Source organism: Hemiscyllium ocellatum, chromosome 4 (assembly GCF_020745735.1).
Source record: "Hemiscyllium ocellatum isolate sHemOce1 chromosome 4, sHemOce1.pat.X.cur, whole genome shotgun sequence".
In the NCBI taxonomy this organism is placed as follows: Eukaryota; Metazoa; Chordata; class Chondrichthyes; order Orectolobiformes; family Hemiscylliidae; genus Hemiscyllium; species Hemiscyllium ocellatum.
The window spans coordinates 140,177,538-140,194,519 of NC_083404.1; the positions used below are offsets into that span (position 1 = coordinate 140,177,538).

General features: G+C 40.7%; 1 protein-coding gene across 1 annotated transcript in view; it reads right to left on the reverse strand.

Moving 5' to 3' along the window:
- The window catches only part of LOC132815125 (laminin subunit alpha-3-like), a 364,209-nt gene that overhangs the window by 91,360 nt on the left and 255,867 nt on the right, over positions 1-16,982 (reverse strand). The window contains exons 42-45 of the mRNA XM_060823918.1: positions 10,020-10,133; positions 3,283-3,401; positions 3,095-3,175; positions 1,101-1,222 (exon numbers count right to left, since the gene is read on the reverse strand). Of these exons, the coding sequence (XP_060679901.1) occupies positions 1,101-1,222; positions 3,095-3,175; positions 3,283-3,401; positions 10,020-10,133 (436 nt within the window). The remainder of the gene's footprint in view (positions 1-1,100; positions 1,223-3,094; positions 3,176-3,282; positions 3,402-10,019; positions 10,134-16,982) is intronic.

Consider the following 16,982-nt stretch of genomic DNA (forward strand, 5'->3'; position numbering starts at 1 on the left):
ATAGAGTTTAAGAGCAGGGAGGTTTTGCTGGAACTGTATAAAGTATTGGCTAGGTTATAGCTAGAGTAATGTGTGTAATTCTGGAACCCACATTATAGAAAGAAATTTAGTAGCATTGGAGAGGGTGCAGAGGAGATTTACCAGGATGTTGTCTAGACAGGCGATTTCAGTTATGAAGAAAGATTGGGCAGATTGGGGTTGTTTTCCTTGGAGCAGATGCGATTGAGGGAGGCATGATTGAGATGGATTAAATTATGAGGATCATAGACAGGGTAGACAGGAAAAAATATTTTCCCTTGGTGGAGAGATCAATGACCAAGGTTAGATGTAGGAGTTTGGAGGAGATCTGAGGAAAGATATTTTTCACCCAGAGGGTGGTGGGGATCTGGATCTCAGTGCCTATAAAGGTTTAGAGATAGAAACTCTAACATTCAACAATATTGCAATGCCAAGACATACAAGGCTTGGTGCTAAATATTAATTGGATTACAATGATTAAGTGATTAGTTTTGACCAGTGCAGGCTTGATTGGCTAAATGTTTTTTTTCTGTGCTGGTCATGTTTATGACCATGTCCAGAAATGTTTCATTCTGTGAGTGATTTTGATCGAGGGGGTCACTGTTTAAACTCAGGGGTCAGCCATTAAAACAGAGATGAGGTGAAGTTTTTCTCTCTCTCTCAGCAGGTAGAGAATCTTTCGGACTCTCTTCTTGAAAATACAGTAAAAGCAAAATATTTTAAAGGCAGAGGTGCATAGATTCTGGTTAAGCAAGGATGGAAGGTTATCAGGGATAGACAGGAAGGATTTAAGGCTACAAGCAGATGGGTCTGGAGTCATACATGGACCAAACCACATAGTAGACTTCCATCCCTGAAGGACATCTGTGATCCAGGTGGACGTTTGTAATAATTAGCATAAACACCATTGGTATAACATTTTAGTTTGACTCAATTCTGATTTTACCATTTGACATGGTGAGATTTGAACCCACAACAACAGTACATTAGCTTGAGATTCTGAATTGCTAACTCAGTGACAGTACCACCGCTTCCTCTAATTTAGATTGAGATTTTCTCTGTCATTTGACTCATACTGTTACCTTGGCAGTTGCTGCATTGGCCGGTCAATGGGTCACAACTTGTAGAACTTGAATGTCCGCACTGACAAGGTCTACATTCACTTCCTATCTCCAAAGGATTTCCAAAATAACCTGGAGCACACCTGCAGATTTAATTAATATAAATTTGAATATATGTTTGTATAATCAGAAGATGCTGAAAGGGAAAGCACTCAGCAGGTCGGGCAGTATCTGTGAAGAGAGAAATGGTGAACATTTCAAGTCCAATATGGATTTTTCTTGCAAAACTCCTTCTCTTAGCTAGATTGGACTCCAAACATTACCTTTGTTTCTCTGTTCATAGATGCTGCTAGACTGTTGATTTTCTCCAGCGCTTGTTTTTATTAGATCACTACCATCCACAGTGCTTTGCATTTATTTTAGAGATAACCAGAGTTAGCATTTTAGGTTTTAAATGAATGTCAATGGGAGGTCATTGACCTGAAATATTGTGATTATTTTTAGCCTGACTCACTATGCAGGAAGCCCATGAGACTGGTTCACTCCCTCTAAATATTAACTTCAATTTGGAGTTACATCAAGCTGGATGTATAACCAGTATGGTAAGTGATCCTGTCGGGTTTCCTCTGGGAAAGTCCTGTTTAACTTGACTCACTGTGACTTTCTGTTTGCAGATACAGACTTATCTGTTGGATGTTTTTCAGACATTACCATTATTATTTATAATTTCCAATACCCCTTAGTAGTCAGCCTTCATTTTGATGTTCCAAAGAGGTGTTGCTTTTCTTGATTTATGAATTTTCCAAAATGCCTAGGTTCATCAATACATAAGCATTCTGGACTATATTTTATCCTCCACACCAGCAGGTCAGTGTTACAGCTGTTGGCCACTTTGTGGAGGGGATCAGAATTTCAAAGCATCCTCAAAGGCTCCTCCATCTTCAGGTACCCTCATATTCTACTTGCCACAACAGTGCCTAATATTCCCATGCAATGGGCTCCACCCATGGTAACTCCCGATTACAAGATTCGACCACACTCTTTAAATACCTTAGAGTGAATTAAACTGACATCTTGACAAGACCACTTCCAGGTTCCTGACTTGGGAGTGAACTGTCAAGATCATCACCTAGCTGGAAAAACGAAGCACCATACAGACTGCATAAATTGGATGGATTCCTCTACTCTAGTTGGCAGTGAGCGTGGAGTTGGGAAGGGTTAGGGTTAGGGTTAGGGTATAACCTTATCACATTTCTGGTGTGTTGGTGGTACACCTGAATTTTTTAGATTAGATTAGATTACTTACAGTGTGGAAACAGGCCCTTCGGCCCAACAAGTCCACACCGACCCGCCAAAGCGCAACCCACCCATTCCCCTACATTTACCCCTTACCTAACACTACGGGCAATTTAGCATGGCCAATTCACCTGACCCGTACATCTTTGGACTGTGGGAGGAAACCGGAGCACCCGGAGGAAACCCACGCAGACACGGGGAGAACGTGCAAACTCCACACAGTCAGTCGCCTGAGTCAGGAATTGAACCCGGGTCTCAGGCGCTGTGAGGCAGCAGTGCTAACCACTGTGCCACCGTGCCGCCCACAATTCTGCCACCTTCCTGCCTCCCCCAGAGTTAGACAAGGACAAGGTCTCCATCCCACCACCAACTGAGGCCCTTAAGTCGTGAATTAACAATCACATAAAGATCTGATTTCAGGATGCCTTATTTATGACGTGTGCCTATCACCATTTAGATGCTTAGGAACACCAATGCCACCTGAAAGTTATCATCATACTGACTGGGAACTATAATTACTGTTCCTTCACTGTTGTTGTGTCAAAATTCCAGAATCCCACCCAAAGTGCACTGTGGATGTGCCAACATAGCGAGAACTATGACAAATCAAGTCAGCAGCTCGCCATCACCTTCTTAATAGTAATAGGAGCAAGCAATCAACGCTGAATCAATAGCCAGTGATGCCTACATCCCATGAAAAAGTTTTTAAAAGAACTAACCTCTCACATCTTGATCCAGTATAGCCCGGTTTACACATACACTGAAAGGCACCATTAATCTCGCCACATCGTGTGGCAAAGCTGCAGACAAAAGCAATTGAAGACTATCAATAAACCAAACTGAGATTTGAATAACAGAACATTGACGTGTTAATTTAAGCACAGCATTTCAAGCTCGTGAACCTTACTTGTTGGAGGGTTGTGTGTATGGACAAGGACAGGGACTGCAGGTACCTCGGGCAGCGTTTCCAAAGAATCCAGATTTACATCGTTCACAGTGATCTCCTTCTGTGTTATGTTTACAATCCTGGTACAGAAAAGCACAATGAATTATTTGTTTAGACATATATGTATGGTCAAACAGCTCACTGCATAGTTTACTATTCAAATTGAAAACTCTGAAGTGAGGAGAAAATAACAAGACTTTTACAAAGCATATAAACTAGTGAAATGAACATACACATGTCCGGCAACTTAAATGCTCAGATGAAATGGCACATTTCTGAAAAGGAATGAGGTTAAGGTAATATAATCCACATGATACATTTCTAAATGAGTGCAGGGCCAGAGGGACCTGGAGGTGTGTATCCACAAATCATTGAAGGTGACAGAACAAGGCAGTATGGCTATTAAAGGCACATGGAATTATTGACTTTATAAACAGATTCATAGAATGGTTACAGCATAGAAGTAGGCAGTTCAGCCCATTGTGTTCATGTTGGTTCACTTCATGGACAGTGGCAATTCAAGAAGTCAGCTCACAGTCAATCTTCTCAGAGGGCAATTAGGGATGGACAATAAATACTGGCCTAACCAGAAATCTTGTGAATGAATTAGTTTTAAAAACTCAGCTAGTCCCACTTCCCCATTTCTTCCTTGAAGTCCTACAATTTATTCTCTTTAGATAATTATTCAATTGTCTTTTGGAAGCCTGCCTTTTGAATCTGTCTCCACTGCACCTTCTAGAAGTGCACTGAACTCATTGTAGAATATTAGTCATCCTCCTCTGGGTCTTTGCCAGTGACTTTAACAGATGTCGTTTGGTTCTCAGTGCTCACAGGAAGAGTTTCTCAATGTCCACTCTGTCCAAATACTTCATGATACCCAAAGGTATTGGGTATAAAAGCAAGGAGGTTAAGCCAAATCTTTATAAACTGCAGCCTACTCCTCAGCTGACAGGGAGAGTTGGACTAATTTGATAACTCAAAGAGCCAGCATTGGTACCTTGGGCTGAATGGCCTTTGTCTGCACTGTCAGGTTCTATGTTTGCATTTGAGATTCCAATTTGTGAAACAGAACAGCATATAAAGCAACACTGGAAAATGTATTTTTTTAAAAATTACAATTCTACAAACAGAATGCCAAATAAAGCAAATAACTGGAGTAAGATCTAAGTACTTCGGCTACACCACCAAGACTCCACCTCGTAAGATCTCAGCTAGCACATATCCCCACCCATCTTTGGCCTGATTCCTATTCTCAGGCAGAATAGACATGCTGTAATTGATATGTTGGAGTGCAGCAGAAACAGCTGGATTAAAAATTAAAATAAGGCTTCAAAACTGTACCCTGTTGATACACTAATTACATTTTTAAAAAATGATACCTCAATTCATGTCAACTTTTTACTTTGTTCCTGAGGTTGTCACACTTAACTTTTAAACTAACTTAATTAATAATTAATATGGTAAGATATGTTTTTAGCTGTCATTTAAAATTCACAATTCTGTTAGTTGGCCTTGAGATACCACACTGCAAGGCATAAAAACTGAAAATCGACAATCGATAGTTTTGAAGTTACTTTTTTTTTGTACTGAGGTCCAACTTTAACATGTCTTTCATACACTGAATAATATTCTAAGGAAATCTCCTAACATTTAACTGAATGTATTAAGTTGCACAGAAACAGTTAATTGGCTTCAGGGCATTGCAAGAGACTTTTATAGTTTCTGTACTTTCTGTGCATATCTTGCTGTAACCTCAACTAATCTAACCCAACCTTGGACAATAAATCTTAATCCACCTGTGAATTACACTGAGTTACTGTTCCAAACAAGTTTACTTCACTGTTGTACTGCCTGATTACAGCAAAACAGATAAGAGTGCATTGGAGAGAGACTATAAAGAATCTATAAAACAAATCAAAATCACTTAAAATTAATATTTTATTTCATTAAACATTTCAATTTGCTGTGTTTTAAAGAATAATACATGACAGAAGGAGACCTATTGGCCCACTGTGGCTGTTCTGGCAGCTGACTTGTCCAACTTGTCCCATCCTTCCCATAGTAGTCCGACATCAAACAGCTGTCAGACTCTTGATAGAAGACTCAGTGTTTGTCCTGACTTAACATGATAGGTGGTGCATTTCTACTAAAAAAAACTCTTCTTCCAGCTCCATGAATTCTGATCTCCTGACTCTCACTTGCGTGATGGCCACACCCAATTTTCTTTTCCTCTTTACTCTCCTTTCTATTATTACCATAACAGTTTGTAAAGGCTCACTACTGGGATCACCTGCAGTCTCACCACTTGACATGAGAGTGTCACCTAGTTTCACTGAACAGCCTTTGAACCCAAGGGCTCAAACAATGATTATTCTTTTGTTTTTGATATAAGATAAAAACTACATATGAGAATTTGGCTAAACCCCCAAGCCCAATCTCTGGAATACTCCCAGTGCCATGTTTGAATGAGAGGGGGAACAGTAGGATAGGATGAATGCATGGCTGAGGAGCTGGTGCTGGTTGCAGGATTTCAGATCTTTGGATCTCTTTTGGGGCAGATGTGACCTGCACAGGTGAGACAGGATGCACCTGATTTGGAGGGGTCCAATTTCCTAGTGGAAACAGTTGCTCGAGTTACTTGGGAAGGTTGAAACTAGTCTGGCGGGTGGGAGATCGGAGCATCATGCAGTGGTAAGACAAGACAGAAAGTTGAGGCTGGTACAGAATTTAAAGAGAACAAGTTAAATAGACCAGGCTGGTAAGAGCATAGCAGAAAACAAGGAATGACTGATGAATGAAACTGCATTTATTTCAATGCAAGATGCCTGATAGTTAAGGTGGATGAACTCAGGGCACAGATGGGAACATGAGACTGGGATCTAGATTAGAGTGGTGCTGGAAAAGCACAGCAGTTCAGGCAGCATCCGAGGAGCAGGAAAATCGACATTTCGGGCAAAAGCCCATCATCAGGAATAGAGCTCCTCTATTCCTGATGAAGGGCTTTTGCCCGAAACATCGATTTTCCAGCTCCTCAGATGCTGCCTGAACTTCTGTGCTTTTCCAGCACCACTCTAATCTAGAATCTGGATTCCAGCAGTCCTTGTTTATACCTACATGAGACTGGGATGTCACAGCTATCACAGAAACATGGCTGAGGGAGGGACAGGACTGACAGCTCAATCTTCAAGAGAGGAGGGAGAATGACGTTTTTGATTTGGGAAAACATCATGGCAGTACTGAGAAAGGATATTCCTGAAGATCACCCTGTAAAGTCTTATTGGTGGAACAGAGAAATAAGAAAGGGGTGATCACTTTGTTGGGATTGTACTGTGGGCCCCCCAGACATCAGCGGGAAATTGAGGAGCAAATAGATAGGGAGATCGCAGAGAGCTGAAAGAATAATAGCATTGTAATAGTAGAGGATTTTAACTTTCTAAACATAGACTGAGAGTGTCAAACTGTTAAGGGCTTGGATGGGAAGGAATTTGTTAAGTGTGTTCAAGAAAACCTTTTCAATCGATGTGTAGATTAACCTACTGGAGAAAGGACAAAACCCGACGTCCTCTTGGGAAATAAGACAGGTCAAGTGACTCCAAAAAGTTCCAAAGTAGCAGCTGGAGTTTAATTCAGATAAATGCGAGATGCTGCATTTTGGGAAAGCAAATCTTAACAGGACTTATACATTTAATGGTAAGGTCCTAGGGAGTGTCGCTGAACAAAAAGACCTTGGAGTGCAGTTTCATAGCTCTTTGAAAGTGGAATCGCAAGTAGATAGGATAGTGAAGAAGGCGTTTGGTATGCTTTCCTTTATTGGTCAGAGTATTGAGTATAGGAGCTAGGAGGTCATGTTCCAGCTGTACAGGACACTGGTTAGGCCACTGTTGGAATATTGCGTGCAATTCTGGTCTCCTTCCTATCGGAAAGATGCTGCAAAACTTGAAAGTGTCCAGAAAAGATTTGCAAGGATGTTGCCAGGGTTGGAGGATCTGAGCTACAGGGAGAGGCTTTACAGGCTAGGGCTGTCGGAGGCTGAGGGGTGACCTTACAGAGGTTTACAAAATTATGAGAGGCATGGATAGGATAAATGGACAAAATCTCTTCCCTGGGATTGGGGAGTCCAGAACTAGAGGGCGTAGGTTTAGGATGAGAGGGGAAAGATATAAAACAGACCTAAGGGGCAACCTTTTCACGCAGAGGGTGGTACGTGTATGGAATCAGCTGCCAGAGGATGTGGTGGAGGCTGGTACAATTGCAACATTTAAGAGTCATTTGGATGGGGATATGACTATGAAGGGTTTGGAGGGATATGGGCCAGGTGCTGGCAGGTGGGATTAGATTTGGTTGGGATATTTGTCGGCATGGACGGGTTGGACCGAAGGGTCTGTTTCCGTGCTGTACATCTCTATGACTCTATGACTCTAAGTGACTGAGGTGTTAGTGGAGGTGCACTTTGGGACCAGTGACTGTAATTCTATTAGTTTTAACATAATTATCAAAAGGACAGAACTGGTTCACAAGTTAAAGTTCTAAATTGGGGCAAGGCCAAATTTGATGGTATTAGACAGGAACCTTCAAAAGTTGATTGGGGGAGCCTGCTCGTGGTAAAGGGAAGTCTGGCAATTGAGAGGCTTTCAAAGGCCTTGAGATAATGAGAGTTCAGGGATAGCATGTTCCTGTTAGTGTGAAGGGCAAAGCTAGCAGGAGGAAACCCACACAGCAGGAGTAGGGCACAGCAGATGACTTGAGATATTGAGGGTCTGGTCAAGAAACAGAGGAAGCATATGTCAGGCAGACACAGCTGGGATCAAGTGAATCTCTTCAAGATTACACTTAAGAGGGAAATCAGGAAGGCAAAAAGGGGACATGACATAGCTTTGGCAGATAAGTTCAAGGAGAATTCTTAAAGTATATTAAGGGCAAAAGAGAATAGGGAGAGAATAGGGCCCCTTAAAGATCAATGAGGCCTTTTATGTGTGGAACTACAGGAGATGGGCAGAACTGGATACTGCAGATGCTGGAGATTAGAGTCAAGATTAGAGTGGTGATAAAAGGCTTTTGCCTGAAACGTCGATTATCCTGCTCCTCGGATGCTGCCTGACCTACTGTGCTTTTCCAGTAGGAAAAGCACAGTAGCAGCAGTTTGTACCATCTACAAGGTGTACCACAGAAATTTTCCAAAGCTCCACAGACAGTACCTACCAAAACCATGACCACTTCTAGCTAGAAGGAACACCACCCCCTGCAGGTTCCTCTCCAAGCCACTCACCATCCTGACTTGGAAATATATCACTGTTCTTTTAGTGTCACTGGGTCAAAATCCTAGAATTCCGTCCCTAAGGGCATTGTGAGTCAACCCACAGCAGGTGGATTGCAGCAGTTCAAGAAGGCAGCTCACCCCCACCTTCTCAAGGGCAACTCATGAAGGGTAATAAATGCTGGCCCAGCCAGTGATACCCACATCCCACAAAATGAGTAAAATAAAGATAAGTAGGAAAGCAACTTGGATGGAGGACACAAGCGGTCTGCAAAACTGATCAATCAGCAAATGGAGTTTATGATGGTGAGGAAGTTGGAGATATGTTGATAATGTCATTGGACTAATAATCCAGTGTTGGTTTAGCTCAGTTAGCTGGTTTGTGGTGCTATCAAACTGCCATGAAGCCAAGACAAATGTCATTTGATGAAGGAGCAGCACTCTGAAAGCTTGTGATTTCAGATAAACCTGTTGGACTATAACCTAGTATCATGTAACTTTTGACTTTTATTCAAACATGGACAAAAGAGTTGTATTCCAGAGGTCGGTTGAGAGTGACTGCTTTTGGGATTATGGCAGCATTCTAATGAGCACAATCAAGGAGCCCTAACAAAACTGAAATCAATGGGGAAACAAGGAAAAACCTCAGCTGGTTAGAGTCATGCCTAGTACCAGCATTCCCTATAAATTTTCTTTCCGGCTGGGTGAGTCTCCAAGGTCCACATACAGCAGCAACGTCTGGAACTGGAAGTCAATGCCTCGAATGGTGAGCCATAGTCAAGTCATCAGATCAACCATGTTCTTACTGAATGTTGGAGTAGTCTCAGGACCAAATGACTTACTCCTGCTCCAATTCATATATTCTTATGTTTCCATTTGCCAATGAGGCCATGACTACTGACCATCAATATGAGACAATTCACTCAGAAATTTAATAGGGAATCAAGAGAAATTTGTTTACCTAGAGAGTATGAATGTGGAGAAAGTGAGGACTGCAGATGCTGGAGATCAGAGCTGAAAATGTGTTGCTGGAAAAGCGCAGCAGGTCAGGCAGCATCCAAGGAGCAGGAGAATCAGCATTTCGGGCATGAGCCCTTCTTCAGGAAAGAAGGGCTCATTCCTGAAGAAGGGCTCATGCCCGAGACGTCGATTCTCCTGCTCCTTGGATGCTGCCTGACCTGCTGCACCTGTACAACAACACATTTTCAGTATGAATGTGGAACTCATCAACATAAGGTATAGTTGTGACAAATAGCATAATTACATTTATGGAAGGTGATAAATACAGGATGGAGAAAGGTATAGATAATATGGCAATTGGGATAGATTAAAAATGATGTGTGGAGGAGAACTGGAGTTGTTGGGCTAAATGTCATAGTTGTGTGTTGTGAATACTTCATAGCATTTTGCACAGTACATAAAAATACCATATCCAGATACTTACAATACATCTTCCAGATCGGTCTGCACATTGTTTTGAATGTCCATGACAGCGACAAGGTACACAGCGCCCCGAGAAGAAGCCATTCCAATCTCTGTAGTATCCAATGGCACATTTCTATTTAAGATAAACATTGAGAAAAGTGTAAGCCAACATTTACTTTGTGGTAGAGGACAGGAGGATATAGAGACTCAGTGACCCAAATCACCAGAAGTAGTGATGCAAGTTAATAAGGGGATTAAAATAAAGCACAGGGGATATGCTTCTGGAAGGATGGAATTGAAGCAACAGATGTTATTTTAAAAACATTTTTGGAACTTAGGTTAGACCACGCTGAGATTACTATGCAAGATTCTGGTCTCCATATTATGGCAAGGATATGTAGGCACTGGAAATGACTCACAAGTTTACCAGAACTGAGAGACTAAAATGACAGCAAAGATTGACAGACTGTGGCTCATTTCTCTGCAAAAGAATAGGCTGAAGTTTAATCAAATAGAGGACTTGGAAAGGAGAGATATAGAGAAGTTTGCGTTTGTAAGCAAGAGCAAAATTGGAGATGGTAAATAAATAATACTTACTAAAATACTCTATAGGAAATTCAGGCAAAACTTCTTTACCTGGGGAATGGTAATATTATAGAAGACACCAGCACATGGATTGGTTGAGACAAATAGCATGTATGTATTTAAAAGGAAGCTGTATAGACACACAAGGGAGTAAAGAATGGAAGGATATGCTGATAGGGTGAGGTGAGGTAGCATTGGAGGAGTCTCACATGGACAATAAATCCAATATTGACAGATCAGCAATATAGTTTCAAATGAGGGTAGTCCACAAGATCCCCTATAAACCACACAGCATCCCAACTTGAAACCATGCAACTGTTCCTTCACTGTCTCAAAAACTCTAGAACTCCCTACCTAATAGCACTGTGTGCATCCTCCACAATAAGGGCTACAGTGGTTCAAGAAGGCAGCTCACTCCCACCCTCTCTGAGGTAGTTAGGGGTGGGCAATGACTGCTGGCCTAGCCAATGAAGCCCAAATCCCACAACTGAATAAAAATACTAAGTTGGGCCAAATGGCCTGTTTCTGTTCTCTAATTACTACATAAGAAACAAATGTATATTCCAAAAACTCAAAGGAGAAAAGTGAAAATAAGATCAACTAGATACAAGGCCATCAACACAGATCAACTTAAGTAATATTGGACTCCATTTTCAGGAAGAACATTGAGACTCAAGGGAATACAGGGTAGGATCACTTAGACATTGTCTGTTATAAGGAAATACAAATCTAAAATAAAAATTTTAAAATGGTTTCTTATTAGCTGATAAGACAGATGTATTTAAAATTTGAAGGATAGGACAGGCTAGGTAGAAACAACAAATTTCATGTAAATGAGAGGTCTGGAATGCAAGGCCATAGGTTTGCTCAGACTCAGTGAGTAGCATTCTTATTTTTGAGTCAGAAGGTCATAGGTTTAATCTCCACTCCAGAGACTAGACCATATTATTTAGGTAAATACTCCAGTGGTATACTAAGAGCATGCTGGATAGAGTGGACATGGAGAAGACATTTCCACTAGTAGGACCTGGGCGTACAGCTTCAAGGTGAAGGGATGACTCTCTAGAATTCAGATGGGGAGGAATTTCCTCAGTCAGAGGGTGGTGACTCTGGAATTCATTCCCACAGAGGACTGTGGAGGCCAAGCCATTGAGTGTATTTAAGGTAGAGATACAACAGTTCTTGATTAATAAGGGACAGGGGTTATAAGGAGAAGGTGGGAGAGTGGGATTGAGAAACATATCAGTCATGATTGAATGGTGATGCAGACTCAATGGGCTGAATGGCCTAATTCTGCTACTACATCTTATGGTCTTAATGCTTCTCTGTTCATGGTGCTATTTTTCAGATAAAATATGAAACGGTGGTCTATCCTGTCAGGTGGATATAAAATATTCCATTGCTATAACTCTGATGAAGAACACAGGAGTTCTCTTCAGTGCCCTGGTCACAATCATCACCAAAACAAGATTATAGGATCATTTAACTCCCTGATGGTTCTGGGATCTTGAAAGATGACAGCCCATTTTCCTTATATTACAACAGTAACTACTTTGTAGAAAATAAAGAACTGTAGATGCTGGAGATCTAAAATAAACAAAAACAGATATTGCTGGAGAAACTCAGAAAACATTTGGCAGTGAAGAGTTGTGGGAAATCCTGAATTCAGAGAGGTTCCATGTAAGTAAATGTTTTTTCTTTCCACTGTTTTAAAATGTAAGATTTAGAACAGAGAACAGGAAGACTTTCTTGACAGAGAATCACATGGCTGTGGAATTCACTTTCAAGGTTAATGGGTGAGACAGAAACTGAACTAATATTTAAGATTAGATTTCAGAAGAGGATGAAGGAAAAGGAGTTTAATGGATATGGAACAGTATGGGTAAACATGATTAAAACTATGCACTGGTATGCAGAGTAAACAATGATGTTTGCTTTTCTGTGTTGTATTTCGAAATCAGAGAACCAGACAACACATTAGGCAGCTATTCAGCCCATCATGCCTGTGAAATAGGTATTCAATTAGTCCCTCTGCTCCCTTTCTTTTCTCTACAGTGTTGCAAATTATTCCCCTTTCAGCTTTTTATCCAAATTCCTCTTAAAAATTCCTAATGAATCTGCTTCCAGCTCCATTTCAGGCAGTACCTGCCTGACCTCAACAAGTTGTTATGGAATCACAATGTTCCTTAGTTGAGAATTAAAAATACTTCACTTAATATCTCACTGCTATTAAATTTTGTATGATCTTTTTCATTCCTGCCATCAAGAGAACCAAAATCATATTTAGAAAAATATCAGCAAACTTCATATTTGCAGCTTTATAGAAAAAAAATGCAGTAAACAGCAACTAAACGAATATTTGCCCAGATCTCAACAGCTAAAAGAAACCCCACGTATCAAAACATTCTACAGCAATTTTCATGTTATAGAAGTATTTTATTGAATTGGAAAGAGCATTGGGCACACAAAACTGCATGTTTCTTTAAATTATAAACAAGAAGAAAACTAGTTCTGAGTTTAATTGAGTTGTTTCACAGTATCTTATTACAGAATATTACCTGCCTGCAGTTGATTCTCCTACTGTTGCTATTCAAGGAAACATTTTGTGAAGTCGATGGTATATTCTTTGGTTTATCCAGAGGTCTGTTCCCCGCTGAACATAGTCCAATAATCGATAACAAGACAGCCAGGACATGGAGTCTCTTCATTCGAACCTTAAAGGTGGACATCCTCAGTTTCCAAGTCACACGGGTCAATAGCTCTAGATATGAATTTCACCACTCAGTGCCCCTATTATATATGTAGCCTGTACTCAGGTTGAATCAAACTTGCAAAAGTGTCTGATACTCCACCTTTAAACCCTGCCTCTCTCTGACTCAGGATTTACAACAGCTATAATCACTAATACAACACTGACAAATCAGACAACGCATTTGCAGATCTAGTTGGTACTAGTTGGAAGGTGTGGCAGCCACACACCTTTATCATGTCTGGACTGAGGCATGTCTAGACAGTCACTCAGTCATTTCATTTTAATGTGATTGATTTCTACCGCAGAAATGCTGATGCATTGCTTTTTCGTCAGAGTATTTTTTTTCAGTGGAATTAACATCTTGAAGATATAAACAATGAAAACATAATGCCATGTTCACTTCTCCAATTTACACATGTAGAAGAACTCAGATAGTCTCAATGTGCTTTTGTTAACTATGTGGAAAAGTATTAGAAAAGTAGCCCATCTTCTTTCTTCGGTAGAGTAAACTCCTGTTTTTCAAATCAAGGATTAGAGCGCACAATTTTTAATTGGTTTTGATTTTTCATTGGTGCCTTAATTGTCCAAGTAATTCCCAGCTAGGCTTTCCTTCCATAGGAACATCAGAAGAGGAGGAGGTGATTGAAAATACTTAGCCTGGAGCTCGATGACCAGTGGTGATCCGCAGGGGGATTGAGTTTGACAGCTTGAGATTCTGCTGCAGCTCTATAGTTAGAACACACTTGGAATATTGTGCTCAGTTCTGGTTGTCTCATTATGGGGTAGATGTGGAAGCTTTAGAGAGGGTGCAGAGGAGATTTCCCAGGATGCTGCCTGGACTGGAGGGCATTGAAAAAGGTTGAGGGACGTTGTGCTTTTCTTGTTGGAGTGAAGGAGGATGAGCGGTGACTTGATAGAGGCGTACAAGATGTTGAGAGGCATAGATTAAATGAATAGAGAGAATTTTTCCCAGGGCGGAAATGTCTATCATGAGGGGACATAATTTTAAGGGAATTGGAGGAAGGTTTAGGGGAGACGTCAGATGAAGGTTCTCTACACAGAGAGTGGTGGGTGCATGGAATGTACTGCTGGCGGTGATAATAGAGTCAGATTCATTAGGTACATCTTTGACAGGCACATGGATGATAGTAAAATGAACATTATGTCAGTCAGTCTGATCTTAGAATAGGATAAAAGGCTGACACAACACCAAGGGCCGATGGGCCTGTACTATACTGTAGTGTTCTATGTTCTATATTCTAAGCCTGTTTAGACATGGCTGATCTAATGGAATCTGAACCATTTGCTTGACTTTGCTCCACAGCCGATGATACTCTTGCCTACTATTTGTTTTTGAAAGGTTGAATAAAAGAGGCTCCTTCTGTAGAAGATTGTGGATTGACCAGAAATTCATCTTTATGATTATGAAAGGATTTGATACAGTAGACATAAAAAAGATATTAACATTGGAGAGGAAGACTAGAACTAGAAGTTATTCATTTAAGATCCTAAGGATTCTTGACAGGGTGTACATAGAAAGGGTGTTTTCTCTTGTTAAGGGTCATTTTAATTTAAATTTACACTACAGGAGAAAATTGGTTATCCAGTTGGCTGAAGTATATTTTGCTTTTGTCATGATGAGTACAAGGGGAAAAGCTCAAGTAAAATGCGAGATTACATATTACCTAGAACAATACAGCACAGGAACAGGCCCTTTGGCCCACCAAGCCTGTGGCGCCACATTTTGTCCTTCCATACTAAAACTGCCTTCCGCTACAGGAGCCATATCCCTCTATTCCCTTCCTATTTGTGTATTCGTCCAGGTGTTTCTTGAATGCTGCTATTGTGTCTGTTTCCACCACCTCCTCTGGCAACACATTCCAGGTACTCACCACCCGTTGATTGAAAAAATCGTGTTGTACATCTTTTTTAAACATCCCCCTTTGCACCTTGAATCTGTGCCCCCCCCCACCCCACAACTGAGCTAGTAATATTCTGTACAAAAACAAGGTAAAGTTGCCATAAGACCATAGGAAAGTGTTTAACCTGAGGGTCACCGTGCATCAGGTGAGGAAAGAGGTTGAGAAGACGAGTCCTTCGTGGTAACCTCAGCTGACATGGGAATTGAACTTACCCTGTTAGCATCACTCTGTGTTAGAAAACCAGCTGTCCAGTCAACTGAGCTGAACAACTCCCCAGAAGGGAAGTTATGATTAACTTATATCAAAAACTAGCTAAACCTCAGCCAGAGAATTGTGTGCCGTTCTGGGCACCACACTTTAGGAATGATGTTAATGCATTGGAGAGTGCAGAAGAGGATGATTCCAGGGTTAAAACATTTTGGTAATGAATAAAGATTGAAGAAGTTGGATCTGTTTTCCTTGGAAAGGAGATGGCTGAAGGGAGATTTGATGGAAGTTTTCATAATCGTGATGGGCAAGGACAGAGTAGAAAGGGGGAAACTGTTTCTGCCTGTCAAACAGTCATGAAACAGTGGGCATAGTTTTACAAAAGAAGAAAATACCTTTCTCATGCAGCGAGTTGTCAGGGAATAGAATGGACTGCCTGGAAGTGTAATGGAGGCAGGTTCAAGTGAAGGATTCAAGAAGTTGTTGGATGATTACTGAATTAGAAATAATGTATAGGGATACGGGAAAAGCCAAGAAGTTGCCACTAATTCAAAATGCTCTGGTGCAGATATGATGGCCTGAATGGCCTCCTTCTGTACCATAACAATTTTGAGATTCCTGCTCACAATGTTTTGAGTAGTTTAGAAAACTGCAATCCTATAAGTCAGAATATTAAAAAAAAATTTAATTGGAAAAGTTTTGCTGCTCAAATACATAGCAGATTTTGACTGTTTACCAGCCAATTAACCCAGATATTCCTGATGTCAAATACATCTATAATGTAGATTTGGAAATTTCTCACTCCAGCCAATAGCAAAGAATATAACCTGATAACTTTCATGAGCTATCCCAGAAAAACATGCGTCTAATGTACAAATTTATGTTTGTCATGTGGTGTCGAACCTCTAACTGAAGAATGGTGTAATAGTATGTTATTGTGTGCTTTGGATCTGCATCAAAAACATTTGGAAAATAGCAAGCTGCAATGCCAACAGTGCCAGAGTACTGAACCAGCAATCATACATCCAATAACTTTCAAGGGAGTACAGAGTTTGAAGGGTGAGATATACAATGCCAAGCAGTTATTAAACTGCTTTCTGAACAATCTTAAAAGAAGATTTGACTTAAAAGGAGGCATGGTAATGTAGGAAGAGTCCAACTTTAAGAAGTTTTCATTTATTCCTCTGAAAGTACTGAATAGGAATCATTGCAGGAACAGCTGCTGAAAGAGAAACATGCTCCTCATAAACAATGGTCATTATTAATACTGCACCTTTGACATAATAAAACATTCCAAAGTGCTTCACAGCAGCACTTTCAGACAAAACGTTAACACTGAATCACATATACGCAAATATTACATTTGACCCTCATATCCAAATGCTTGTCATAGATTTTGAACAACTAGGAGTCAAGCACTGGTCTTTGTGGTACCCCACTGACCAGTGAGTGCCAAATTGAACAAGATCCATTTATTTCTATTCCATTCATTACCTGATAACCAATCCTCAATCCA